The sequence below is a fragment of the Synchiropus splendidus genome, chromosome 8 (assembly GCF_027744825.2).
Source record: "Synchiropus splendidus isolate RoL2022-P1 chromosome 8, RoL_Sspl_1.0, whole genome shotgun sequence".
NCBI lineage: Eukaryota > Metazoa > Chordata > Actinopteri > Syngnathiformes > Callionymidae > Synchiropus > Synchiropus splendidus.
Window position 1 is genome coordinate 16,204,010 of NC_071341.1, and position 24,507 is coordinate 16,228,516.

The 24,507-nt window shown below is 48.3% G+C and overlaps 4 protein-coding genes and 1 non-coding gene across 6 annotated transcripts; 3 read left to right on the forward strand and 2 right to left on the reverse strand.

The window, feature by feature from the left end:
• The first annotated feature begins 925 nt into the window (after positions 1–925).
• Positions 926–6,971, forward strand: ehd2b (EH-domain containing 2b). 2 transcript variants are annotated; one of them, XM_053873033.1, is made up of 7 exons: positions 926–1,208; positions 1,662–1,941; positions 2,056–2,232; positions 3,090–3,205; positions 4,423–4,835; positions 4,897–5,061; positions 5,306–6,971. In XM_053873033.1, exons 2-7 carry the CDS (start codon positions 1,721–1,723, stop codon positions 5,852–5,854), a joined length of 1,641 nt encoding a protein of 546 aa, XP_053729008.1. In that variant the 5' UTR covers positions 926–1,208; positions 1,662–1,720; the 3' UTR covers positions 5,855–6,971. The 2 variants fall into 2 exon arrangements, with proteins under 2 accessions (XP_053729008.1, XP_053729009.1); XM_053873034.1 differs by having other exon boundaries at positions 3,090–3,187.
• A 2,020-nt stretch (positions 6,972–8,991) lies between these two features.
• On the reverse strand, positions 8,992–11,708 carry nup88 (nucleoporin 88). Its single transcript, XM_053873032.1, has one exon. It carries the CDS (start codon positions 11,490–11,492, stop codon positions 9,345–9,347), a length of 2,148 nt encoding a protein of 715 aa, XP_053729007.1. The 5' UTR covers positions 11,493–11,708; the 3' UTR covers positions 8,992–9,344.
• A 215-nt stretch (positions 11,709–11,923) lies between these two features.
• On the forward strand, positions 11,924–14,712 carry psmd8 (proteasome 26S subunit, non-ATPase 8). The gene is made up of 7 exons (XM_053873035.1): positions 11,924–12,148; positions 12,609–12,681; positions 12,762–12,864; positions 13,069–13,234; positions 13,716–13,816; positions 13,888–13,999; positions 14,317–14,712. The coding sequence occupies exons 1-7, from the start codon at positions 12,044–12,046 to the stop codon at positions 14,452–14,454; spliced, it is 798 nt and encodes a 265-aa protein (XP_053729010.1). The 5' UTR covers positions 11,924–12,043; the 3' UTR covers positions 14,455–14,712.
• Positions 14,713–14,836: 124 nt separating this feature from the next.
• trnap-agg (transfer RNA proline (anticodon AGG)) lies at positions 14,837–14,908 on the reverse strand. The gene has a single exon. It is a non-coding gene; the product is annotated as a tRNA-Pro (tRNA).
• A 1,469-nt stretch (positions 14,909–16,377) lies between these two features.
• On the forward strand, positions 16,378–24,429 carry spred3 (sprouty related EVH1 domain containing 3). Its single transcript, XM_053873858.1, has 6 exons — positions 16,378–16,735; positions 17,735–17,900; positions 17,962–18,130; positions 18,206–18,267; positions 18,331–18,489; positions 20,266–24,429. The coding sequence occupies exons 1-6, from the start codon at positions 16,725–16,727 to the stop codon at positions 21,268–21,270; spliced, it is 1,572 nt and encodes a 523-aa protein (XP_053729833.1). The 5' UTR covers positions 16,378–16,724; the 3' UTR covers positions 21,271–24,429.
• The last annotated feature ends 78 nt before the right edge of the window (positions 24,430–24,507 follow it).

Genomic DNA, 24,507 nt, shown 5'->3' on the forward strand with positions numbered 1-24,507 from the left:
GGAAACTGTTGACACCATAAAAGGAGATATTAAGGGGAGAAAAAAACTTGAAATGTTCATTTTGGAAAAAAAAAGTTTGTTTGTTAAAACAACCCTACACCAAAAATAACACAATGTCACAAAAATCTGGTTTAAAAAATGAGGTGTTTATTAAACATCAACTTGTGGGGAGAAAGACAAACTGTTAAAAGAGAAACACTCTAGTAAATGAACAAAATGATGAAAAGTTTGAATATCTCCAGAAATTTAGGGCATCTAAACAGTCCTCAACACAAAAAGCAAACTTTCTAAATTGTGTACTGAGATTCACATAAAGTTGCGAGTCTCTGAAACGAAACTGGGCTGTAAAAAGAACTAAATAACAAAAAATACCCTTTAAAGTATGAAATAAAACTTAACTGAAAATCTGATGAGGAAATTACAATGACCAAAAGTATTAACTGTCAAAAGACCTATTTAAAAATGAAGAAACAAAGAAGATGGTCACAAAAAAAAACCTAAGCAAAAAGTATGTTTGTACGAATCGAAGTTAAGAATGGGACAAAAAAATACACTGGACAAGGAGTGGACTCGGAGCTTCAGATTCTCATAACAATGAAACCAGTCCCCACCCCATCCCAAACATAAACAAAAACAAACTCTCAACAGAGAAGCTCCACTAACAAAAAGATTTTCCATTAAAAAGTAACAAAAAAACAATTGTAAAAGTAAAAGCAAACCTTATCAAGACAAAGTCTGAGTGGCCCCCCGGAGTCATGCCCCTGCCCAGAGCCTCATCTCACCAAGAGGCTCTGGGACGACTTGTTGTTGCAGAAGCAGCATTCCTGCAGTCTGAGGGAAATCTTGGAACCTGAGGAGAGCGTTTGAGTCAGAGCGCAGGAGTTTATGATTATCAGTCCATGAACTCCTCCTCCTCCTCGCCCTCTGGCCACAGCTCATCCCTGCCACGATCCTGTGCCAGGCGTCTCTGAGAGGAGGTGCGACTCTGTGGGAGGGAAAAGGAAAGTCTGCCGCTGGGCTCTGCCTCTCACTGAGCCCCGGACTTCATCTGAGACCCGTTCGAGCCGAACCCTCCCGCCATCTCTCCTCCTCTGCCGCTCCTCTCGTGCATGTCGCTGCACCTCCAGCCACAGAAGCTTTTTTGTCTCCTCAAGCTCAAGTATTTTCCAGAGGGCACGGCCAGTGCGGATCACGCAGCTGAAGAACTGGTAGGTGAGATTTTCCAGCTGCTTCTGATACGTTTATCTGTGGCTTTAGAAGATCCAGAAGGGAATTTCCCAACAAGCTTTTTGAGAGTTTAACAGTCCAGATGGAGCACTGTAATGGCGGTGGTCTGATTCTCCTCAGTCACAGCATCGCCATTTTAACCAGCGAAGTCTTGTGACCGAAGAGTAAGGAGCGCTTGTTTATGGCAAAACTTGGAGTCTCTGGAGCTTGTTTTTCCGAGTCCAGTCGACCTTCCAAGAGGTCTTTTCCTCCAACGAACAATGGAGCCATACTTGACGTTCCAGGGGAGATGAAAGGAATCTCTCAGTGCAACCGACGCAGGGTTGGGTTTGAACTTTTTCCACTGCTGACAGGATGAATCCTCCTTCAGGAATCTCACAGCTTCTATCGCACCTTCACTCCATCTGTCTCTCCTCCACCCTTCTCTGTTCCAGGCAGGAAGCATCTGAAGGTTTTTCCTCACTAGAAGAAGCTCCAGGGATCGGTGGACGTCATGTCACGCTGGGGGCGGAAGGACGTGAAGAAGGCGCCGGAGGTGATCCGCACCGTGACCGAGGGACTCAAGTCCCTGTACCGCCAGAAGCTGCTCCCTCTGGAGCAGTACTACGGCTTCCATGACTTCCACTCTGCCAGCCTGGAGGACGCCGACTTCGACAACAAGCCCATGGTGCTGGTGGTGGGACAGTACTCCACCGGGAAGACCACCTTCATCAAGTAAGACCGTCTTACAAAGATGACAAGTCACATGATCGGACGTTTTATTTGAAGCACCTCCAGAAACTAAACTAGCTGAGAAGTAACCACGTGGCCTGTGCTCCTCACCCTCAGGTATCTGCTGGAGCAGGACATCCCGGGCAGCCGTGTGGGACCAGAACCCACCACCGACTGCTTCACCGCCATCATGCATGGCGAGGTGGAGGGCGTCATCCCCGGGAACGCCCTCATCGTGGACCCCAACAAACCCTTCCGCAAGCTCAACCCCTTCGGAAACACCTTCCTCAACAGGTGAGCTGTCTCTGCGCCCCCAGCACCGGGACCGGACCCGAGTGCGAGAGGGGAGATAAGAGGAGGAATGTCTCGCCCTCGTGCCAGGTTTCAGAGCGCTCGCCCCTTATTTGTGGAAAAATGAGGAGGGTCATGTGACCGGCAGGCGACGACAGCCGAGGTCCAGAGGTCGTCATGGCAACAGGGGAAACTTCTGGAAGACTCTTAATGAACTTCCTTCAGCCTGCCTGCCCGGGTCCAGTTTTTCCACTGATGTCACAGCGTTCAGTGGAACAATGCGCTGCTGTGTGTGTCTATGTAAATATGTGTTTATATGTGTGTGTGTGTGTGGGCCGGCCGCTTGTACACTCTGTCATTTAGACGTGTGTGTTTGTTTGTGTGGGGTTGTGTTTATGTGTTGTACCGTTGTTGCACGGTTGTGTCTGTGCTGCAACGTGTGTGTCCACTTGAGTGAGGTGTGTATGTCCAACCTTTAGTGTGCTTAAATATGCATGTGACTTTGTCTGTTCTGTACGCGTGTTAGAGTGAGACTGATGTTCCACTGGGGTCTTGTTTGGGAGTCTTCGCTGCGAGTCCTTGTGTGTGTACTAGTGTGCAACTTCCTGCTCTGGGAGCTGGCGAGCTCGTTAAGATCATAATCCACAGGAAGTTGTGTATCTGTTGTGCTCCGCTGTCGTTAGCCAGACACATTGTTGGATTGTGCGACTGATTGCGACGCAGGAAGCTGCAGCTATGCGGCCGCTGACACAATGGCCTGACGCTAGTGGGCAGTGCCCGGATCCGGGATCTGACCTCTGTGACCTTCGGCCATCGGGGTCTGTTGAGCGCCCCCCACTGACCGGCGTCCGTCGTTACAGGTTTCAGTGCGCCCAGATACCCAACCAGGTCCTGGAGAGCATCAGCATCATCGACACGCCCGGGATCCTGTCGGGGGCCAAGCAGAGAGTCAGCCGAGGTGAGCGGGCTGGCAAAGGTGAGGAGGGGGAGCAAGGGGACGGGGTCCTGCTGAGGCACCTGAACATCCGCTCACAGACTCACCCTAACCCCGGCTAACTCATGGACCTACTTCTGCTGCGCCACCGTCCGGAGAGGAAGTCCCGCTGACACTGATGCTGAGCTGGCATACAGTGGCAACCGTTGGCCTCCAGCCAAAGTCTGGCGCCCCGTAGTGGTCAGAGCATCCAGACTGCAAATATTCGTACATACAAAAGTGTAGAATTCACCTGTGAGCTTGTGTATATGCATGACTGTGCAGGCCTGTTCATGTGTGTATTTGTGAATGCATGCGTGTATCTATTAGGATATGGTGTGTGTGTGTTCTGCTCGTGTGTGTTACACAATCCCAGCTTTGTGTTCTTGCTCAGGAGGGTGTGTGAGCATATATGATCCTGATTGTGTGCATGTTGCCAGCGTTTGTCGCTGTGTTCATGTGCATGTGTGTTGCTTGTACGTCCTGAAGCACTAAGGTCATGAGTCTGCTGGGTCGGTGGTCAAACTAGTTGGTATGACCCATCATCACAGGGGGCGGGGCTTCATTGTGTGTCAGCCAATGAGTGCCCATCTTAAGTAATATTTTAAAGCAATAAAATGGACTGGACAAGGACAAGATGCAACGGAAAGTCGGCGTGGCTTCACTCAGTGCTCGATCCTCAGGCACGTATGAAGGTGACATCATTAACAATCTAATCTAAACAGCTTGAGCAGCTAACCAGCTACACTGAAGTGAACTGCATGGTGGACTAACACGAAGGAAACATGACTGAAATACGTGAGTCTCCCCGCACTCACAAACAAGATCGATGGCCTCAGACCGGAACCAGCTGACCCTCGTCTGAGGAGCTGAAGATGGACAGTGATGTCACTTATATCCAGAGTTAGCGTTCCCTCTTGTGAAAGTGGAGGCGCCTCTACGGGCTTCTGTTCAGATGGATAAAGAAGATGGCTCTACTCAGAGTCTCTGTTGTCAGAGCTGATCATGACAGGCAGCTGATGTCTGTTGAGATGATGGTTGAGATGCAGCTGGAGCTTGCTCTGGCAGGGTTCAGACAATCATCGAGGTCGACAGTTCATATCTTGCCCTCCTTGCGTGGCCTCCTTTGCCGTTGTTGCTACCAACCAATGAGTTTGTTGTTGCCCCCCTCTGAGGCTTCAGAACTCTGACTGTTGCCCTCTGCCTGTCCACCACAACAGGCTACGACTTCCCCGCGGTGCTGCGTTGGTTCGCCGAGCGTGTCGATCGCATCATCCTGCTGTTCGACGCCCACAAGCTGGAGATCTCCGACGAGTTCTCCGAGGCCATCGGTGCCCTGAAGGGAAACGAGGACAAGCTCCGAGTTGTGCTCAACAAAGCCGACATGGTTGGAACCCAGCAGCTCATGAGGGTGTATGGAGCCCTCATGTGGTCCCTGGGTAAGGTCTTCGGCTCCCCTGAGGTCTTACGTGTCTACATCGGCTCCTTCTGGTCGGAGCCACTGATGGTCACCGACAACCGCAAGCTGTTTGAGCTGGAAGAGGAGGATCTATTCACCGATATCCAGAACCTCCCACGCAACGCAGCTCTCCGCAAACTCAACGATCTGGTCAAAAGAGCCCGCCTGGTCCGGGTAAGTGGACAGGTCTGTCTGCAGCTGTGGGTTCAGGGAGTGAGGTGTCGTGCGTCCTTAGGTGCACGCCCACATCATCAGCTACCTGAAGCAGGAGATGCCCAGCGTCTTCAGGAAGGACAACAAGAAGAAGAATCTGATCTACCAGCTGCCCGTCATCTTCTCCAAGATCCAGCTGCAGTACAACATCTCTGCTGGAGACTTTCCAGACTGCGCTAAGATGCAGGTGAGCAGCGCCAGCGTGTCCTAGCATCTGGATCAAGTCAAGAGAGATCAGAAGAAAATATGTGAGGAGCTGTAACTCACCCTTTTTGATCTGTGAAGTTCAGAACATAGGTGGAACCGAAAGTTCTTCAACTCAGAATTTGCTTAGAACAAGCCTGTTTTTTTTTCAACCACTGAAGGTTGTGACTGTTGTTGGATAGGTGAAGCCTTGAGGTGTCTTAAACCGATTGTCCTCTCATCCCAAGGAACAACTGATGGTTCACGACTTCTCCAAGTTCAAAACCCTCAAGCCGAATCTGATGGCCGCCCTGGACGAGCTGCTGTCCGGAGACATCGCCAAACTGATGCCTCTCCTGCGGCAGGAGGAGCTGGAGGCCACGGACCAGCCGGGGGTTCAGGGAGGAGCTTTCCTCGGAACCCGAGTGGGACCTTTCATCGAGGGTGACCCCTTTGGCGAGGAGAATGGCGAGGGCATTGAGGAAGAGGAAGACTGGGTGGTCAACAAAGACAAACCCAAATATGACGAAATCTTCTACAACCTGGCTCCCAATGAGGGCAAGCTGAGCGGCACCAAGGCAAGGGACTGGATGGTGAGCTCCCGCCTGCCCAACTCTGTGCTGGGTCGCATCTGGAAGCTGTCCGACGTGGACCGCGACGGGATGCTGGATGACGAAGAGTTCGCCTTGGCCAGCCACCTCATCGAGGTGAAGTTGGATGGCCACGGTCTTCCGCCGGAGCTCCCCACCCGCCTGGTCCCGCCCTCCAAACGTCGGCAGAAAGGTTCCGACGCCTAGACTCGCCGCTCTTCTTCGCCTTACACTCCTTATTTGCTTGTTTCCCACCGGAGCCAAAGTTCAGCCTTCTGAGACTGACGCAGTAAAAAACCTGTTCACAGCCAAACGATTGTATATTAAACTCTCACAGGTCAGGTAGCTTTGTTTCTTTGGAGTATGTGAATCGTGCTTTGTACGATAAGCAGCATTTCACGCGCATGTGAGCGACTTTCAACGAGCCGTTGGATCCATTTTCAGCGATGACTGGAAGACAGTATTTTTATATTCAAAAGCCTTGCTTAGCTGACAAACTGCTGATTCAACTGTCAGACATAGAGCTGTTGTTGTGACGCCGCTTCTTTCACCTGATAAATCCCTATCTTGCTTGTCAATATTAGCTACCTAGAAAGCGTAAGAGGATCTTATGTTCTGTTTTGGAAGGCCTCCCTCAGAAAGAGAATATTCCGATCTGGTCTGAAAGCAGACTGGAGCAGATTTCCTGGCCTGATGCCAGAAAATGTTGAATGCACTATGAGCAGGTGTGGCTCCAGCATTTAGTTCTGGGGCCCGCAGCGTCTGGGGAGGGGTCAAAGTTGCCATTATTGGACCATCTCCTGCTGCTTTGTTGAGGTCAGATCAGGGGCAAACCCAGCATCAGAGCCTGTCCAACTACAGCTCATCTCCTGGACATGCCTTACACCTCCAAGGGGGTTTACCTGGTATAGACCTCAAAAACGTGTCTTAACAATCTGCTCTCTCTGCTTGAAGCAAATCACGGCCCCACTACTATTAGCAGTCGTGGCTTCCTCATTCTTCAACTGTGTCTCAGACCAGAGAGAGAGACAATCAGAGGGAGCATCTGGATGAACACGTTGATCGATGAGTTAGTCAGGCGTCGCCTGCAGCCCATGGCGAAGGTGTATGTCAGGAAGGAACAGCGAGTCCATCACCATTCAGTTTTTTTCTTCTCAAGTTTCCGCACTTTCAAACTTTAGCTCTATTTTTTTTTTTTTGTTGAAAATGTGCAGGAGTGAGTCGGGTGAAATATCATGACACGCTGATGACTGAATGATCCATGTTACTGACTACTGTACAAAGCTGCCCCATCTGTTCTCCTTTAACCAAATAAAAGGACATGAATGTGTTTGATCGATGTTCTTCAACTGGAATCAGATGATGCTAACTTCATTCCTATGACTTGAGTCATGCGAGTCATAACACTAGGGAGTCAAAAATCAGAGTCTCTGGATCAAGATAACGTTAAGTTTTGATTTAGTCTGGAAGGATGTCGTGACCCGAGACAGTCGGGACTCACTTTACTTGACTCCAGACAAGACTTGCTCAGGTTGAAGGAACCAGAAGGACAGTTGAGGAGTCCTGGCATCCATTTTACTGAAGACTGAAATCGTGGTGCAGATTATTCTGTTGAAAAAAATCAAAGTTGGAAACTTCAAAAACAAAGGGCACCGCCCTCAGATGAAGCAGGCCATTCAACTGTGTGCTTCCACTTTATACAGGACGTTGGTGTCCTGGTGACAGAGCCACAGTGACTCACACGCTCCACAGCCAAGTCTCCATACCAGCACTTTCCAAAACCACTCTCTCACTCTTATTATCTCACAGAGCACACACTCTGCTGCCAGCGTGTTCGCTCCTCTGGATTCCTCCTGAGTAAACTATGTGGCTGAGGAGCTAACACTATCCTGTGTGTGTGTGTGTGGAGGTCTTCTGAGTTGAGAGGGGGCGGCCTCCACTCGGTTCCACTCCTCCATGGAAAGAAACACAAATGGGAAAGAGTGAGATCTTTCCTCCTCCTGCTTGGCTTGACTGTGACTCAGATGTGAGGAATGTTGAGGGCCGACCCAAAGTTATTAATATCTGCTCGGGTCTGCAAACTTTCCTCTGCTGCACTGTACCTTCTTCAACAACATCTGACGCCTCTGTGCGCACACAAGCAGGACGTAAATATAAAACTGATGCTGGAAATAACGCTTTAACCTGACCAAATGTGGAGCTTTTTGCGTTTGGTGACACAAACACTTTGTGTAGATCAAACTGTCAAACAGATGGCAACACAAATAATCTCAGAAACACACTTTTTGTCAGCTTTTATTTTCAAATGAATATTTTTGAGACATAAAAAGACTTATACTTAACTGTAAATATAACTGTTAATATTTTTATTCACAACAGAAAAAAAAGTCTTAACATCAGCAAGTATTTTTAGAGTGAACAGAATTTTTTTTTCTTTAGGAGAATTCCTTTGTTTTGAATTTGATGGAAAATTCAACTCCTATTCACTTTATTCCTTTACTTTTACTATGACGTCCTGAAAGTTTCCCCTCCCACGACCGGACCCAAACTCGACGGAAGGCGATGAAAGTCACGCATTTTTTGATCATTTTTCTCGTTGTCCCCAACACCGGGATCAGCAAAAAACGGGGTCTCCATCTGCGTCATCATGCGCACTCGGGGAATTCCTCCTAAATCGGGTCGGTGTGAGGGCGACCTCTACAGGAATCTCAATTGGAAACTACTGAACCTCTCAATAAACATACCCATATGTAAATTGTCCATAGCGTGGAACGCATTCGTTAAGTATTTAAAGACGTCATTGTATGGTGGGAACTGTTGCTGCCCGGAATGTTATAGTGGACGAACCACGGTGAGAAAACGCGTCAGCAGTCGTCGTTGTGACGTAATGTCGCCTACTAACATTGAATCAGACTCGACGTCTGACTCTTTCCTTTAGCGTTTCATGTCTCGATAGTTCCTTTCGTCTGGCTTGTACATTCTGAATGTAACCGGCCACGTTGAAAAAAAGTTTTGGTTAAAAATGAAAGCTGCAATTTAGCGCGATACACTGAGTTGGAGCGCCACCTAGAGACTATTTACGAACACCAGCAGTTGCAGTACAGTTGGATTAAGTTGGCTGCTCATAGTCAGTGAAAGTAAAACGCAAAGAACCAGCAAATAATAATACGCAATGTACAGAACTTTAAAGTCCAATTAAATTGTACAAAAATAGACTCAGGATTTCAATAATATGTTGCTTAACAGGAGAGATGTTAGAATGATGAACAGTTCCTGAAAAAAAATCTGTCAGTTGGTCAACTGTTTAACAGCAGGTTTATTATTCAGTAGATTTGAGCAAAAAAAAAAAAAAAAAAAAAAAAAAAGGTATGACATTTTGTCCTGATGAAATGTGACAACAGAAAGAGCAAATCTTTTTTGATAAACATCTGAGTATGGTGAACATGAACATGTTTTCTTTGTGAACCCTGTGAGATGACTGATTTTAGACAGCTCTGAATTCATTGTGATGCAAGTGATCTGTTCCTGCCATGGAGGTTTAGATTAGACGAGCCCGGTAAATAGTGAAAGGCGAGTCGGTCATGAGTCAGTTGATACCATCCAAACAAGTGCTGCTGTTAAACAGCTCAATTCTAGTGAATTTACATATCACAAGGTTTAGAAAAGGTTGTAGATTAAACATATGATTCTCAAGTTCTCAGAAGCTGAAATGGTTTTTCACATCTTTCAGCTGCTTCATCATGTCTCCGATCTGCTGCCCCTGTTCTCTCAGGACGTCCTGGACCACCTTCTTCTGGTGGGCGTTGAGGGTCACGCTGCTCCTCTTGGCCGGGGCGTCCTTGTCCAAATGCGACTTCTGATAGTTCAGCTTCATGTTGACCTGTTTGATGCAGTTGTCCAGGTGCTTGAGCTGCTCGCTGACGCTCTGCAGCTCCTTCTTCATGTCCTTCTCGCTGTTGGACAAGATGGGCAGTCGCCGCTGTAGGCAGCCCAGAACGGACTTCACTCTCTTCATGATGACGTCCTGCTGGTACTTGGCATCCTCGTACTTAACCGCCAGTTGCTCAGCTGCCTCGCTCAGACTCTTCTTCTCCTCCCGGCAGAGGTTCATCTCCTCCAGCTGCTTGCTCTTTTGACACATCAGCAGTTTGACGCGCTTCTGCAGCTCCTCTCGGGCCATGTCCTGCTTCTGGATGTACTCCTCCCGGAAGACCTGCGTGGCTCTGCTGAGGAGCTGCAGGCACTCTTGAGGGGGCGGTGCTGCGTCTTTGTTATCTCCCGCCTTCAGCACCACAGGGTTTGTGGAGCTTCTCACCAGGATGTTGCGAATGTGCTTCTCGAACGAACTGCCCGCTAGACCGCGCAGTGGAGAGCTGCCAGACCCAGGACCTGGATGAGCACAGAGCAGGGGAGGAGACGGTGGACGGATGGATGTCAGCAAAGGCAGCAGAATACACTCAAAGGTGCTGGTGATGCAGATCATAGTGGCCCCGAGAGACAAGTCAGATATGATGAGAAAACCCTGGACCGGCGCTGACTGGCTGGACGCCAGCGGTCTGGTGCAGAGAATGTGCTCCACAATGCAGCGTTTCTCTGCTGCCAGCTCCTGGAGACTGTCCTTGTCCTCCTCACTGGACTGCAGGAACGTCTGCAGCCTGCTCAGCCAGATGAGACCCACACTGTGAACCCCTGCCTCGTGGGTACAGTGGTACCTGTGCTGACACAGAGGGTCCTTATGCAGCCTGATAGGACAGGTGAAATCAAACTCCTGAACGTCCTCGTCTTCACTTCCGGCAACTTTAAGGGTCAGTTCCAGCTCGACACACTCGAGAACATACAGAGCTGGTACGGCCTCTGTGCCCTGCGACCACGTCTGCACAGCCCCCATGTCTTCATCCTCCTCAGACTCCAGCACCACGCAGTGATACAAAGTTCCCGTTTCCGTGGCAATGACCAGGATGCTGGGGACACACGGCAGGCAGAGGATGGCACAGGCGTCATAGCCGTAGTTATCCTCGGCCGCCGGATACATGGGCAGCGGACCTGCTGGTCTGCTGAGCCTCACACCATTGAAAAGACTGGCGTAGCACAGGTAGGTTTCACCATTTTCGTAGAGGATGTACAGAGGATAGGTCAGTTGGTCTTTGAAGGTCTTGACTGCACGCTTTGATTGGATGGAGGTGGCCGGACCGAAGTCAAACGCCACTGCGACTTCACCCAGAGAAGCAGCGTAGGAGCGGACGGGAGGTCGGACGCCGCTGTCCTCGTCCGACTGCGATAATGGCAGCACTTTCACCGGCGTCTGCGGACTCTTCAGGCCGTAAAACCGAATGGTGTTGTCGGATGTGAGCAGCACCAAGTGAGACTCCTCCGTCTCGCTGGGGAACCAGGCCGCCTGCCGCAGACTCACAGACGGCGAGCTGCTGAAGAAGCGTTCCGCCACCGGCGAGGTCTTGCAGTTGATCTCGCTGCGGCCACCCTCGAACTCGGATCTCTTGCCCCACCGCTGCGGCAGCTCCAGCACCGAGACTCCTCGTTGGCCCACCAGAGCGATGTGATGCTGGGACGGACTCAGTAGAAGCTGACACACCTCGAACCGCGGAGGGTCGATGCACATGAGGGTCTGGAACTTCCCGCTGCTGCTGTCCTCGGTGTTCAACTGGCGTAAGTTAGTCGTGTAGAAGACTCGCTCGCTGTCATTCCAAACGAAAAAGTCACCGCCCAAGCAAAAAGTGAGGTTCTTAGCGACTCCTCTCACATCACCTTTGCTGGCAGGATCCAACTTCTGCCCGAGTTTTTTGAAAAGCTCGTGTTTTGGTAGCTCGTTTAGCCACTGGTCCGCCATCTTGCCCGCCGTCTGTGTCACGCGCCTGCGCAGTCGATTTGTTCTGGTATGTGACGTCACGGCGCGTTATCAGCGAGAAAACGTTTTTTGTTCTGTTATACTAATAACATTTTTTGTTATATTAATTAACTCTAATATTCTCTGCTAGTATTGGGGCAACTATCACGTCATTCCAACATTTTCAGAATTTGACCAAAAAAGCGAATTTCCTTAATAACGGAATTTCCTAAACATTTCAAAGACCACATTTAAAGTTACCACATACTGTGAAATAGAGAAAAGAAAAATCAATGACATTTGCAAGCTACAACACATGATTGGGTAAAAATACCTGGACAGTAATACGACGATACATAGTAACATTACGAGATCAAAGCTAAAATATGACACGATAGACCACCGACGTTAACCACCATATAAAATAACAGGTTTGTGGTTAAAGACGGTTAAAGAGGAGACGATGGGGTTGTGATGCCGTTCACGACAAAGCGAATGCGTTTACGACAGTACCGTATGTGTGCGTCCGGTGTCGTATTATTTGCAAACTCACCATGGCGTTGAGGGAAACCGCTGGTCTCTATGAAACTCTCAAGACGGAATGGAACAAAAAGAACCCGAACCTGAACAAATGTGGCGAGCTTCTGGGAAAACTTAAGGTAACATAGTTCCAAACAAACAGTGCGACTGTTTTTCAATACTCCCCTGCCGAGCGGAGCTAACGATGCTAAGTCAACAGAGCTGTTAGGCGTATTATCTGTGTTTTGGGGAAAAGCGATGCTATGCAAACCGGTTGTGTTTCTTGTGTTGTACGTGTTGTACGATTAAATTCTGACATTATGTCCATGCAGTCATTAAATGAGAGAAGGTAAGGGAATCGCTGCTTAGCGGTTAGCTCTGTTTTGCTAATTCATTGACAAGACGTTAGTCGAGTTTGATATTTTCACGGTGCGTATCATGGGAAGATCGATATCAAAAGAAGACAATCTCTATCGATAGAATTGTAAACGTCGAACTTATAAATCAAATTTTACGTCAAAAATGGTTTTAAAGCTTCCATTATTGTTTGTCTACATTGAACTGAAATTGTTTTTGTAACGTCGATATCTGTGTTCTTAGATTTCACTTCTGGAGCTGAACTTTTTACCTACAAGTGGTTCATCCCTCACCAAGCAGCAGCTTATTTTAGCTCGTGAGTGTCAATAAACAACATCCAGCGTTTAATTGTCTGGTGGCACTGTCGTGTGTTAAATGCCTCTTTGTGTTTTCAAGGTGATGTTCTTGAAATTGGAGCCCTGTGGAGTATCCTCAAGAAAGACATCCCATCATTTGAGAGATACATGGCCCAGCTAAAATGCTACTACTTCGACTACAAGTAATGTCTGCAGTTTATTTTATTTTGTGGCCTATTATGCTTTTACTTTTACATTCTGGTGCTCAGATGTAATTCAAAGCTGCTGTTACAAGTTCTTGAATGAGATGTGTGTTTATAGGAATTGAAAGGAGAAGCTTGCATCATAAACTCCCAGTGGTTGTGCTGCTGAACATGCAGTGACCGTTCTCTCCCTTTATGATACAGAGATGAGCTGCCCGAGGCAGCCTACATGCACCAGATCCTCGGGCTGAACTTGCTGTTCCTGCTGTCACAGAACCGTGTGTCTGAGTTCCACACAGAATTGGAACGACTGAGCGCACGAGACATTCAGACCAATGTCTACATCCGACACCCAGTGTCCTTAGAGCAGGTAATTGATTGTTGCAGAATCAGTCGTGTGGGAGAGTTTTGCATGAGTAAATTGTTTTGGTTTTCTTCTGCGGATAATCTCTGTCAAAGCAAGTAAATCGGTGAAAAGGCAAGCGTTGCCCTGATCTGATCTGCGGGTCAAATTATAAGGTTAAAACTGGTATCTGGCCTCTCAATAGTTGGTATGTGTGGTGGCATCCTGGTCAGGGTGTCTGCACGGACTTCGTGTCACAACTGGACCGCATTATTCTCTTATTCTCACCAAATTACGCAGAGTTCCTTCTTTGACCATTTTTACCAGGTACTCGCCAATGCAGGGATTCATTTTTATCATCAAATGCAGGACCTACTATGATACAACAACAGCTGTATTTCATTGCTCCAGACAAGGTTTTTTTTATTCATGTACCTTGAGGTACATCATTAAAATTTGGTGAGCTTGAGCATTGATCTGTTTTCCGTTGTGTCTTTCTCTCCTCTAGTACCTGATGGAGGGAAGCTACAACAAAGTTTTTCTCGCTAAAGGCAACATCCCAGCCGAGAGCTACACCTTTTTTATAGACATTTTACTTGACACTATACGGTGAGTGTTGTTTCTACTGTATTATTCATAGTTCACGACAAGCATGATTTGATCCTGTGCCATTGTTCCAGTGATGAGATCGCAGGCTGCATAGAGAAGGCGTACGAGCAGATCCAGTTCAATGAAGCCACGCGAGTGCTTTTCTTCTCCTCCCCTAAAAAGATGACAGAGTATGCTAAGAAGGTGAGTGTGTGCAGTATTCCTATCTAACCTTGAAAAGAAGACAGAATCTTTTGGAATCTCCTTTACTGAGAAGTCTTCCTGTATTGTTTCATCCATTTCCTTAGTTGCGTGTCTCATTTCATTTTAAGACATTTGAAATTCAGAGAATTTGTAAAGATTTGTGGTGTTTACCAAACAAGAACTAAATTCACGGTCAGTACAACAGTGTTCTAAATGTAGTCAGATGAACACTTGTCTTGTTTTTTGTGTTCAATGTGGCAAATGTTTTTCTCTGCGCGTTAGAACCGCAAATCATTTTCTCTCTCTTGGTGGTGCAGAGATGCTGGAGTCTGAGTCAAGACGGTTACTACTCGTTCAGCAGTCAGCAGCAGCGTACGGAAGAGGTCAACATTCCCTCCACAGAGCTGGCTCAGCAGGTCATCGAGTACGCCCGGCAGCTGGAGATGATCGTGTGATCCACTCGCTCACATCTGCTGTCAATACTGTGTGATCCATTTTTGGGCTGTGTCTTTGTGAGCTGAGAAACGCCAAGGACAACATGAGTAGTAAAGTAACTTTTTGGAACCATGATTTTCATCACCACACAGTGACCCATCACCCCCTGCATTCATAGACCTGACCTTTGACTTGCATTTATATATGATGTCTTTCTCACTCCCACAATTCAAGTGTTCATTTCTGCGGGCAAATATTGAATAAAAAATTGGACTCAAGGGAAGCTGCTGTGCAGGTTTGTGTCTCTTTATATGCAACTGTGTTTCTAAACATGTTTTCTCAAAACTGCATGGCTTTTTCCTAGACCAATAGTAACACTTGATAATATTATTTGCAAAAAACGGGCTCGTCCGGGATTTGAACCCGGGACCTCTCGCACCCTAAGCGAGAATCATACCCCTAGACCAACGAGCCAAGTAACAGCGGCTTCTACCGTTGGAAGCACGACCACGTGTCAATTGTGCTGACCTAGCTTTTTACTTATGTTCTGGATTTAAAAAACAGACTTTAGATTGCATCCTTGGTTGCGAATGGTGAGTTATCTGCTTTCGTGTTGAAACGACGCTACCGCCGGTCACGATGACGTCACTTCTCCGAATGACGTGGAGTTGCGCAGCTACTTTCAGTTCGAACCTATTTGGTGACTGCACAAACTTCAAGGCTGTAATCTCGTTACAATCAAATGTTTTTGACGCAATATTTAGTCGACATCGCTTTGGAAATACAGACGATAACATTTTGTAATCCATACAACATGGTGCAAAAAGGAGTCTCTCCGTCGCATGGACCGTGGTTTGACTGTCCTCGGAATGACTGCCCACTATCCACAAGCTTCAGCGTGACTTCCACTTATGATTCAAAATACTGCAGCGCCATCAACAGTTTAACGCCGGCATCACGCTCAGCAGGTAAGAGAACATTCTCCTGCGGTGTTATTTTACTATAAATGTCTCTCTTTCATTCCCTTCTTCCAACTACTTTGAGTTTGTTTCCTGCTGGGTGATGACTGATGTGGACATGGACTTGGTCTTCTACTTGGTAAGATTCGGATTTCTGTTTAAGACTAAAAATTGCCCTCAATGTTGTTCTCTCAGTTGTTGGTGAGGCCTGTCATCACTCTATTGTACATCCACTCCTATAAACCATCATCCTGTCAGGAAGAAATAGAAACACAGCCCGCACATTTGTTGGCGACTGAAGGTCCCATCAGAGAGTTGACTCTGTGACCTCCAGCCTCAGTTACTGCAAACAGGAATCGCATGACATGAGTTTTACTTGGATTTGTAAAAATGAGTCGTAACGTACAGGACTTGCTTGGTGTAGAATTCAACAAGTGAAGTGGTCACAGCCATGATGTTCAGAGACTCAGGAGTCAAAGTCAGAAGAGTCAGAGATGAAGATACTGAGGTTGTCATTGGAGACAGAGTTAGGGAGGACAGATGGTTTGGACACGTGGAGAGACAGTGATGGACCAAGAATGTTGGAGATGAGGAGGAGGAGGAGGACACGAAGCAAAGACTCTACAGGAGGCTGCTGACGGGAAATAACGAAGAATAACGAAGAGGAGATTGGCAAACAACACTGACTCCAGTTTGTTGTCGCTGTCGCATCTTTTATTAAGTTGGCGGGTTAATTGGATTTTCAGTCGTGTCTGATGAAAAACCACAAGCGTGAATGATCTTTATCGCGTACACATAAATAAATAATCGCACGATGCTTTCTGAAAACAACCATAAAGTAGGGAAGTACTAATCCTGCACAGCTGCAACTCGTGTCGTCATTACTGAATGAAAAAAAAAAATCAACATGCTAATTGATATTAAGGAGACAACACGGGCACATATCAAATATCCGTGGCAGGGAGTCACGTGGTGTTGACTGTGGAGCAGCGTGAAAGCTGTCAATGATTAGTGGTGGAACAGGTAGAGAGGGAGTGATTTAGGAAGAGGAGAGGAAAAGAGAGAGAGAGAGGAGGAGGAGGAGGAGGGACAGAGGGAGGATGCTGCCAGCGGAAAATGGCTGCTGCAACCTCAAGCCTGTCCTGATACACCGAACCGACATCAAGGTGGGAAGGTGGGGGAGAGAAGAAGAGAGGCGCAGAAGAAGGCAAAATGGGCGCAGATAGATGGAGGACGTGAGGGAGTCCGCAAGTCTTTCCTGAAAGGAGGATTCAAAGAGTGCGAGGAGACCCCGGGGCTGCGCTGCTGCAAGCGGCGGGCAACACCGAGCCATGGAGGGCGAGTAAGTCCCTACATTTATTTCATCCATCCATCCTCGCCCCTCCAGCTTGTCAGCGTGAGCATCAGTTGTGTGGAATAAAGCAGCATTACGTCGTCTGGACGCAGCAGCATCCACCCAAGCTGGATCCATGTGAAGCCGTCATCAGGACTCTTTCTTTAAATGAGCAGTTCATCATCATCATTATTATCATCGTCAGCAACAACAATTGACAAACGTCTCCAAACAGGAACAGTCACGAAATCTGTCAGTGTGTGTAAAATCCACGCGCAAAAAGAAGGAATATGGCGAACGTCATTGAAGGCAGCACGAGCCGAGGGTGGGATGGAGGCGTTGTGATTTTATCAACGTGTCTCGGGGTTTCATTATGATTTTTAAAGCCAAACTTTATGAATGAAATGTGTTTTTTTTTCCTCCCCTCGCTTTCTCACCCCTCCTCTCCTCCTTCGCTTCCCCCCTCCCCCACCCCTCTCTTCCTCTCCATCATCTCACCCACTCGCTTCTTTTTTTTTAATCTTTATATTTTTTTAAACGCTTCGCATCCAAATAAATGTGAATAAGCGCAGGTCGACTCCGGCTTCGCTTCGTCCCATTCATAAAAATGTCGGCTACATGGGCGCGTTAAAGAGCGCGTGCGGCGGGGTGAAGGAGGGATGGAGGACGGGGGGAGGCGCGTCTGCCAGAACCACCGCTGCTAAACGCGGACTGGTTCCGTGTGTTTGAGCGGATCGCGGAGGAGAACCGGGCCTGAGATGGCGGCAGGGTGCGTTCATTGATACATCTATGAGGCAAAACGCTCCTCCCTCCTCTCATCATCCGCCCGTTCTCTCATTCAAGAGCACAAACCGCAGGAAATGGCTCCAAACGGCGCCTGAGCCTCGTCTTTTCTCTCTGTCGCTCATCTGCTGACTCCGTTTGAGCGCGCGCACATGTGTTAACCGTATGATTCAGCAGTCACTTTGATTAACAGGGTGCTCGCACGCATGCGCACTCTCTCCACAGTGTGCGTGTCCGCGCAGTGGTGATGACACGTGACGACTCCAGCGGCGGGTGGGTGCCCCTCGGAGGTGGCGGTCTCAGTCACGTGGTCATATGCAAGGGGCGGAGCCACGACGGGAGAGGGCGGAGAGAGTACGTCATCCGCGGAGAGCGGCTGCGTGACCGCGCGGTAAGTGTTTTGGCGCCACCACCTGAGGGCCACTTTGAAAGTCTGCTCCGTGTGTGTGTAGCCGGTACTGGAGTGTACGGTGCAGAGAGGCCTGGTGTACAACAAGGTGAACCCCATCTTCCATCACTGGAGAGTTGAGGAGCGGAAATTTGGCTTGACATTCCGGAGTCCGGCCGATGCCATCTCCTTCGAGAAGGGACTGCAAGCAGTGATTGATAAGCTGGACAGAGGTACCCAAGCTGCTTTTTGTTTTGGAGGGGGTGGGGGGCGTTTACTCCAGCTGAAGCTTTCTTCACCCCCTCCAGGTTCAGACTCGCCTTCGTCGTCCACCCCAGAGGAGGCTGACACAGAGGACGATGGCCAAGCAGTGAGTACCTGGGAAAGCTTTGTGAACTGGCGACCGAAGTGATGACAAACCCACTTCTGCCAGTCCCACACAGGAAGCGAGTCCTCGTCCAACAGCAGAAAGGAGATGCTGCCCAAACCCATCACCATCGTCACCAGTGAGTCGTCCTCCACCTGCTTCGTGCGGCCGGAGGAGTTCAGTTTTGGGTCCAGCCACGGGGTCACCACTCAGACACCTGCTCAGGTAGCTCATCCAACCATCCTTTGACTACAAGCCGAGCTGATGCTGAAGTCTTCTGACCATGGTTCAGATCAGCATTGTCTCCAATCTGCGACCGTTTCCAAGCCTGTGTCCCAATAGAGACTGTCCAAGACACCCAACACCCTCAGGTCTATGGCTCTAGGAGAGGCTCATGTGTCCAGCTTGCTGGAGAAGCGCTACCTACCTACCCACTACAGATCTATGCTCCGTCTCCGGCCGACTATGGCAGAGCGATAGGATTCCTGATGTTCTTTTGCATCACATTGTCGACTAAATAAAGCAAACCTCCACCTGAAGCAATGAAAAAGTTGATAGTATCATCTTCATCCTCATGTTGTCGCCTGGTGACTCAATGTGAGCCTAAAAAAGTTGCGACTCTCATGAGATCATGTGATTTGATGGCCCAGAATATTTCAGTTTTTCGGATATGCCGATAGATGTGACAGTCAGAGCGTGCTGTTCAGCTTCAGTGAGCCTTCTCAACATGTGTGATCATGCTGTCGTGTTGCTCTGCGATTGATTTGGTGTGTAAAGTTGATAACGTCAAATCAACAGTGACAGATGTTGATCCTATCTAAGACAACATCCCGGGTGCCTCTTTTGTTAGCCTACACACAAGGCTACAAACATCTTGGAGGCTCTTTAACCCCAAACTAAAACTGAGAGGACACGGTTCTGAGTTGTTGTTGATGCATGAAAAGTTACGCATGGAAGTGCACCAGTGCAGATTTGGAAAAGGTTTCTGAAGAGTGAAGAAGCCAGGGTGAAGATTGGGCACCTTTCCAGCTCAGGTGCTTTATAATGAACCTGAATGTTATTTCGTCCACAATTGCGCTACAATGATCTCATTTGTTATGCCTCCATTTTTGTTATTGTCGGCCTCGTGAGGAACAGGCAGCCATCGAGCAGAATTATGTGGCTATTGTAGTACCTGAATTGGTTTTGATCTATGTAATATAAATGCCACCCAAATCTTGGAAGAATGAATGAAAGAGTACAATGGTTATTAATAACCATAGCGTTTTGACAAGGACGCAAATTCTGCAACGTCAGCGGCTCTGTTTGATTTAAAAGGAAGTAGCTGACAGTTTCGCCCATGTGAACCCGCCCAGTTCCGGGAATCACTGAGACATTAAAGCAGCAGTGGGAGTGGACTCATTCGCTCAGGAGCAGATGTGGCTGAGGTCCTGCTGCTGGTGGCGCTGGTCTGCATTCGCACTGATATTATCATGTGTGGTCTCAAGATGGACGGGTCAAGATGGACGGGTGAGGAGAAGCAGCTCCTGTGAGAGAGGATTCCTTGAAGAGAGCCAGTCTGGGTGTTTCAGACTCGGGTACCGGTACCAGGACCACTTGCCCAAAAAGGCAACAGGATCCTGGGGATCACCAACATCCCTCTGGAGGACAGTGGAGAGTTCTGGTGTGTGGTTATGGAAGATGGTGGTGGTGTGTTTTACATCCAAGACTCTGGTGATGTTCAGAGAGCCAGAGGTTGATCACCATCTGGTGATGCTGTGTGTTGTTGTCGTGGTGATGGTCTGGAGGAGCACCCAGGAGCTGAGGAGCAGCTGGAGATGTCTCTGTCACGAGAGTAGTTGTGAATATCTATGTGTAATATTTAGCTGAATGTAACTTTGAGGTCATGACCCCTAGATTTCATTCATAATTCTGCTCCATAGATCAAGGAATCCGCCTGTACAGAAGTCTTTTTCTGTATTGGATCTATAAGTGATTTTGCTCTTTGATTCTTCCTCACAGATCCACACCAGGCTGGGGCAGCATCAGCTCTCACCAATGACTTCCCTGTTGAACCCCACTGGTGCCCCACCCCCGCCCCCCACACCACCAACTCCTCCGGTCGGACCCCCAGCCTCATCTCCCCTCTCCCCGCTGTCGCCCACCATCTCTCTGTTAGAGGAAGGGGATCTACGCAGTGTGGACCCCTGCAAGGACCTGTGGGGCTCCAGAGGGTACGAGGACTACCGCCGAGCCGGATCAACCAGGACTATGGTTGGGGGTCTAACTGGGGGCGTGGTTGTGGGAGGCGGGGGCAGCCTACAGGATAAATCGGAGTTCTGCGTGGTCCGCTTTGAGAAGGATTTGGCCGGAGTGGGGACGACCGGCTGTGATGTGACGGTGAGCCTGGACAGCAAGGCCTCCCATCGCCTCTCCTCATCCTCGCCCACATGCCTGTCCATACCCAACGCCGTGTCCGGTGTGTCCTCAGGTGCCGGTTCACCCCAGGAGACGGGCAAAGGCTCTCCGTCCCCTTGCTGCATACACACGTCGCTGGCCACGCCTCGATCGCGGACTCGTAAGAGAGGGGGAGGGGCCAGCTGCGGCGGGGACACGGCCGTCATTTCCCCTGACGACGACAGTCCGTGTCCCCAGGCCTCGTCTTCGTGCTCGTCCCGCTGCGTCTACTGCCGCTCCGTGTTCAGTGCGTCGGAGAACGGGCGTGGCCGCTGCAGAGACGCCCCCGACCCCGCCCTGCACTGCCTGCGCCAGTGGACCTGCGTTTGGTGCGCGGACAGTCTGCTCTACCACTGCATGTCGGACTCTGAGGGCGAGTTCTGGGAGCCATGTTCTTGCGATGACTCGATGGGGGGCCACCCGCACCCCCTCTGCTGCGCCCGCTGGCTGGCCCTCCTGGCACTCTCGCTCTTCGTGCCCTGCATGTGCTGCTACTTGCCTTTGCGCGCCTGCCTGCGGTGTGGGGAGAGGTGCGGCTGCTGTGGGGGAAAGCACAAAGCGGTCCGATGAGACCAGACTCTGGGGCAGGAGGGGCTTCCTCAACCAATAGTCTCATGGGGGACGGAGCTTTAGGTAATGGTCTCTCAGATAACCCAGTTTCGGACCTCCAACGTCCCAGAGCCTTCCACTGCATTCCGCTTTCTCGATTTTCCAACCTGGGGCCTTCACCGCCAGTCCTCACCTGATGGGGGCGCTCAGACCGGCTCCGTCAGGGGTGGGGCGCCTCCGTTGTGGATTTGCTGAGCGGACTTCTCCCAAGGGAACCACAGAGGTGACGTGTACAATGTTTCCAATATACGTTTTTTAATGAAAGAAAACAACAGAAAAAAAATCCAAAAGATATATATATATATATATATATATATATATATATATATATATATATATATATATATATATATATATGATTGTTTTAATTTGGTATATTTTATTAAATGTAAAACATATGGAACACGCGCCCCCTACCCCACACTACACCATCACCGCTACATGCTGCAGAAGCTCTCAAGATTTGGTGTTTCACAGTTTACCTCGCACATTACCTCAGAGCTGGACCCAAAGTCAGCCGGGGAGGAAGTTCACGCTGCAGTCAGACGGAGCGTTTCGGGAATCTGCACGACAATTATCGACGGGAAGCTGCAATGATGACGCTTCAAAATGTTATTTAATCCTCCAAACCCCCCACCCGCAACCAAGACCAGTTCACACACAACGCTTTTTGAAACTCAAGAATGTGGGCGACCTCAGAGTCCGATCGAACGTCACACCACAATCCCGAGTCCACGCTACTGTGTTTTCATATCATCTAGATCCAAATCTGTTGTTTAGCTTCCTGATATACCTGAGATTTCCTCCCTGATTTCATTTCCGTACAGAGGTGTACGATGCTTCAGGCCCATTACAAGTTGCTGGTTTTGGTGGCAGTTCCAAATTTTACGCTGGTTAATTTGTCATAGTTCAATGAAAAATTGCTTTTGGCTTTTTATTTTTTTGAAGAGCAACATGTTTTTTTTTCTCTTCTTCTCTTACTGTCCATTGCGACGTACGAATATTAGCTTCCTAAATTCTATGGTGAGTTGCGGTTGACTCATTGCGAAGATAGTCATTGCATTTCAGCACAAGAAGCTTTGTGCAGATGCTTCTGCCTTCCCTAAGGACAGTTTCACCCACTGGTTTTAAACAAGATGGGTGCGCCCTCTAGTGGATCAAATGCATTAAAAATCTCAGGTTGTCATTAGTTCACAGAATCTTACAATCTGAGTGAGGAGAGTAGTTATTGGTGCGCATGAAAGGAGCCCTTCTGTAAAGCTACATTTGAAGTTAGAGATGCGTCAATGAGGTTTCACGACACAGTACTAATGGGTTTCATGAATCAGTGTCCTGATTTCCTGAGGCCACCAGGTGGCACTGTCTGCTGTTAAAAGTTTTGACTTTAACAGCTTATTCAATGAAACCTCACATCATTTCTAAACCAAGAGTGCCATCTAATGGCCTCTGGGAATTTGGAGACTGTTTCATCAACCCTGCAATACTGTTTCATGATGCCTCAGCTACCCATTACTAACAAGTGCAATGGATGCTGGGACCGTTTGGATTATGTCTGTATATACTGTGCAGACTCAGCAGTGACTTTTCCCTGTCAGGTAGCTCACAACCCACTTGCTCCCTTGCTCCGCCAGCAATGAGTGTTCTCTTCACTCCAATCTGAAACCAGTGGGGAGTTTTTCTGTTAAATGTTGTTGACCTTTATAAAAACACAGTAGTGTGGACAAGGCCTGGAATCAAAAGCAACTGCACAACGTGCGTGTGACAAGAGTACTTTTGTGTCAGTCCAATGGGTAGAGCGCCCCCTGGCCTCGGGTTTGAGTGAGCGGCTGTCTTCTCTGTGAAAGTTGAAGATTACTTGGGAGGTTTCAGTGGAGCCAAAAGGTGGAATCTGCCCCTTTACATTTTCCTTAAAATCCACACCTTGTCCCTTGTTGACTTTTGTCTAAAGTGGTTTGTTCTGACCTCTTCTTCTTTGGCCCTGGTGGTCCTCCTCGCCATCGTCTCTAGCACTTATATTATAAAACTGTCTCTCCTCTCGTGTCCAAACAACTGACCTCCCTAACCTTGTCTCTAAACTTCTTCACATGTCTCTCTGACAGACTCATTTCTGATCTTTCCCTCCCTTCCCCTCTTCATCCCTGACTCATGAGTCTCTAAACATCATGGCAGTGACCACTACTGTTCTGTAAAGCCTGTGCCCTGACATCACTGTGGCCTCCATGCTGCTGCACTCTCTGCTTCACCTCCTTCATCTGTCCAGATCATTGCTCTCAAATACTTGAAATGTGTTCGCTACCTCTACTTCCTCTTCTTCACCCTCTACAGATGACTATACTGTATCATCAGCAAACATCAGCATTCTTTTTTGTTTTATCTAATTTGCTCCAGTTCTTCTCAGTTCTTCCTTCTCTTTTAACCACACTGGAAGTCAGAAACACAGATTTCCCTTTTTTTTACTGTAGTTTTCTTTCTTTATTACTTCTTACTTTTCCCTCTTTTCCAAAGATCTTTTCTTAAAGTAAAATGTGCAACACATTTGTTCTTACAGTTAGTCACTCACAAGAGTCCATTCTTTTTTTTTTCAACAGTAAATGGGCAGATTTCCACTTTTGGTTTCCAGCTTTCAAAATAAAAGCCTGTTGCAGCCAAGAAGAACTTTCACAGTTCATCCATCGAGCCTGAGGCGGCACTCAACACTCACCGGCCCAAACCGCGACCTGACTTTCGCTGATGATACGATAGGGGGCGCTAACTGTAGAACTCATGCGTTGGAAGCAGAGGCGGTCATGTGACCACAACGCAGCCCCCCCCCAGTCGCCCACATTCTCACATCTTAATTAATGTGCCTTTTGATTTGAGTAATCAACAACGTTTCATTTCTGAGTAACTGTATTAAGTATTTCATTTTCGGGGTTATTCGGATTCTCCTTTCGTTTCCGTGTGTGTATTTATTGGTTTGAAAGTAACTCCTGAGATATGAACCTGTTTATTTATTTATGGAGATATTTATTCTTTATTTTTTTGGAGACAGGTTTTTAACTTCCGTGCTGTCTTACTTCTGACTTTGTGCCAATGTGCTGCTTTGAAGTGTTACATATCGTGGGTTTGTATCATTATTAAACCCTCACTCTATATTTTACACGCCTGTGTCCGTCTTGTTGTCCAGGATCACGCTTCCACAGGAAGTACCAACATTTC

Coding starts and splice junctions, on each gene's coding strand:
- ehd2b (XM_053873033.1), top strand. CDS start 1,721: ATGTCACGCTGGGGGCGGAAGGACGTGAAGAAGGCGCCGGAGGTGATC. Junction 1,942..2,055: donor GGGAAGACCACCTTCATCAA/GTAAGACCGTCT, acceptor CCTCACCCTCAG/GTATCTGCTGGAGCAGGACA. Junction 2,233..3,089: donor GGAAACACCTTCCTCAACAG/GTGAGCTGTCTC, acceptor CCGTCGTTACAG/GTTTCAGTGCGCCCAGATAC.
- spred3 (XM_053873858.1), top strand. Junction 17,901..17,961: donor AGCGGCTGCGTGACCGCGCG/GTAAGTGTTTTG, acceptor GTGTGTGTGTAG/CCGGTACTGGAGTGTACGGT. Junction 18,490..20,265: donor CCACTCAGACACCTGCTCAG/GTAGCTCATCCA, acceptor TCTTCCTCACAG/ATCCACACCAGGCTGGGGCA.
- nup88 (XM_053873032.1), bottom strand. CDS start 11,492: ATGGCGGACCAGTGGCTAAACGAGCTACCAAAACACGAGCTTTTCAAA.
- psmd8 (XM_053873035.1), top strand. CDS start 12,044: ATGGCGTTGAGGGAAACCGCTGGTCTCTATGAAACTCTCAAGACGGAA. Junction 12,865..13,068: donor TGCTACTACTTCGACTACAA/GTAATGTCTGCA, acceptor TTTATGATACAG/AGATGAGCTGCCCGAGGCAG. Junction 13,817..13,887: donor ATTTTACTTGACACTATACG/GTGAGTGTTGTT, acceptor CCATTGTTCCAG/TGATGAGATCGCAGGCTGCA.